Source organism: Octopus bimaculoides, chromosome 13 (genome assembly GCF_001194135.2).
Source record: "Octopus bimaculoides isolate UCB-OBI-ISO-001 chromosome 13, ASM119413v2, whole genome shotgun sequence".
NCBI classification, from domain to species: Eukaryota; Metazoa; Mollusca; class Cephalopoda; order Octopoda; family Octopodidae; genus Octopus; species Octopus bimaculoides.
Window position 1 is genome coordinate 799,896 of NC_068993.1, and position 3,159 is coordinate 803,054.

The 3,159-nt window shown below is 36.1% G+C and overlaps 1 protein-coding gene across 1 annotated transcript in view; it reads left to right on the forward strand.

The window, feature by feature from the left end:
• Positions 1 to 1,232, forward strand: part of LOC106871431 (signal peptidase complex subunit 3) — a 6,230-nt gene extending 4,998 nt beyond the window's left edge. Inside the window, exon 5 of the mRNA XM_014917882.2 lies at positions 1,021 to 1,232. Within this exon, the coding sequence (XP_014773368.1) occupies positions 1,021 to 1,150 (130 nt within the window). The 3' untranslated portion in view covers positions 1,151 to 1,232. The remainder of the gene's footprint in view (positions 1 to 1,020) is intronic.
• The last annotated feature ends 1,927 nt before the right edge of the window (positions 1,233 to 3,159 follow it).

The following is a 3,159-nucleotide window of genomic DNA, read 5'->3' on the forward strand; positions in this document are numbered from 1 at the left end:
CCCCCGCCGCCACCAGCTGTAACGCTGTTATTCATAATCCCTGTCAGTGCATTCCCTCGTGATGTATATATGGGGAGCATCCTCCACATCATCGTCTAACACCCGTTTTCTAAGCTGGCTTGGATTGTTCGGTTGGTTTCTTGTACTAAAGTGAACGGAATGTTTTGCTGAGGAAACCTGATAAGACTGAAACATGTCTTTTGTATTCTGTTGGCTTAAAAGATCGGATCTGTTCCAATTGCAATTGTCAATATAGACTTAAAATGTTTGTTTCGTAGATTCCGATGGAGTTATGTCCCTTGTTTTCAGATTTTTCTGTTTTTAAAACCCCGCCAGCGGGCGTCTGTCGAATTGCAACGGTCAGCCGAGGCAACGCTCTACTGTACTTCTATTTGTTAGGTACGGCACTCCTCCTCCACTCCCCTTGTAGCCATTGTTACTCACCTCTTTCACAGACGGCAGCAGATTGTTGGAATTAACGGAACGAGCAATGCCTTGCGATGTTTAGTTATGTCTCCGAGTAACGTCCTCCGTTTAAATTACATTTGGCTCAGTGAAATAAATACCAGTCATGTCCTGAAGTCATCGAATCAATTATTTCACAGTGATCCAATTTTAGGAATTATTTCCCCAAACAGGTGAGACTGGTTGAATGTTTCCAGAGGGATGTTACGCTATTTCAATTACCTCCCTTTACAATCTGTGTTCTATCCCTGCTGTGGTCTTCACCCTGTAGCCGTCCATGAAACCCATTAAACAGTTTTATTGAAGAAGCATTTAGTGATGGAAAGAGTGAATGCCTTCCAGACATTTTCAAAATTAAATTAAAAGTATCTTTTGTTATAAATATAGGAAAGAAAGTGTTTAACAAAAATGATTTTTATCATGTCCACAAATACTTCAGCTGAATTCCTCTGTAAAAATTTAATTTTCTATTTTCTGAAGAGGAATTGTTTTAATTGATGTTATAAGATATTTTCTTGTATTAATATTTGACTTTTTGCTTTCTTCCTTCCACAGTGGAAACAAAAACGTGACCTTGTCGCTGTCGTGGAATGTGATACCAAACGCTGGAACTTTACCCAAAGTTGTTGCAGACGGAAAATATAACTTCGCCTTCCCAGATCACTACACTTCTTTTCGACCCTAAACAATTTCATTTCTCATTTAATTGATTTTATTTAAGTTAATAAAAAATATTTTGTTTTCAAAAAAATTTGTCATTGAATAAATTTGTCTTTTTTCTATTTAATAAACCGGGTTTGATGAAATTTGAAATACAAGTTTTTATGGGGTTGGCTAAGTCAGCTTGTTGCCATTTGTTCTGGTCTCCTGTCCTCTCCCTTGTAAAGGTTTGACATCAACCTTCAACCCTTCTAGTCATGTCTTAGTCTCCTCTGGTGGACTCCTATCTTGATAATTCCTCACAGTTTCCCTTCCAGTGTGATTCTTCATCGTTCATACCTCTGACATCAGTTTTTCATTTCATCTTCTCTCTGCTTGTTAACCTAACATAACCAGTGGAATACAAAGAATGAAAATAACTGTGACCAGGCTTCAGATTAGATCGTGTTACTGAGCCATAACGTGGTGTGGTGACAGCTGCAATGTGGTTTACTCATCCAAACCGTTCCACAAATAACAACAAACTCTACAGACCAGCAATGTTTGGACCCTGAAAGAATTCAAGAAATGTTTTGTCACTGAACATTTTAAAAAAGATCTGGCTGGCAATATTTCTCTTTTTGGGAAAGTTCATTTCAAACTGGCCGTACCACTATAAATATGTTTCTACCAGGTCAGGAATTTCTGGAATATATCCAAAATTTCTGAATTGAAAGTCCCTAATAACAATACAAGCATTTCGTCACAAGCCTTGAGAAAAAGCAGAATCAATTAAATAAATGTAAATATATTTGATTAACATTTTTAAAATTGACTCTGGAAGTAGGAAAGCTTAAGTCGATTCAGAAGGGGAATGTATGGTACCTCAGCACAACCTAGCAGCTGATGTTTATGGTACCTCAAAACAGTAGATATGGTACCTTAATAGAGTGCTGTGGATAGCATGTTGCTATCTAAGATATTTTACTGTGGTGTAACGATCTCAGTACAATGTTGTACGTGCAAATGTCTTGGATTATATTGTCCCAAGAATCGTTTATTTCTTCAAGACATTAAAATGTGATTTGAAGTAGGTTTGACTGCTATTTCTTACACGTCATGTGACTGCCTCTAGAGCGTTCCTCGACGTATTGGGACAAAAATGTATGCTGTTAGTCAAGTCCTTTTTCAGTTTCCTCCTTTCAGCTCTGATACAATAAAGTACCAGTTATATTTTGAGGTCGATTCAATCTGGCTCTTACAAAGCTGCAGCCTAATGTTAAAGATCATTAAAATATATCTTAGGAGGATTATGTATAACGTAGCACTCAATAGGGCAGTTTGTGTAGAGTTGGGGGTAAAATGACGGGCAACCAATTTTGGGACACAGTTTTGTAAATATTTCATTTATTCCAAAAATATTCTTTAGGTGAAATTGATAGCCAAGATGATCTATTGATATTACTTTGTTTTAAATCATGAAAAATCAAATAATTATGTGTATTTCACGTGTTAATTAGGAAAGGAAACAAACGTCTGTTAATTTCAAAATCAGGAATTTAAAGTGTCTAAGGTAGACAACTCAAACTGTCTTAGTTGCTAAGTGTTTATATATATGAGAGTTGTTTCCCTTGCCCCAGTAAAAAAAAAAATCCTGCTTGTTGCGGATATTCTGTGAACATTATGCAGAATGTATTGCTATGTGCTGGAGTAGTTTCCTCGTTTGACTGGGATTAATTAATTAAGCAGACAGCAGTTAATTTGCATAAATATATAACTGAAAGGATTAATATACATCGATATAAACAAAGACAAGAATGGATATAGTAACGAGTGTATATAAAATGAGACTGTCAGCTCGTATGGTTGAAGTTAAGACGTTTCCTGTGTGTATAAACCACATTTTGTAAACATCGCATTTTGTATACATCCGCTCACCTTGTTATCAGAAATAGACGCATCCAGGTCATCCGATTTATTATATTTCATTAGTTTATGCTGTCTGTCTGTCTGTCTGTCTAAATATATACATACATACATATATATATATACATA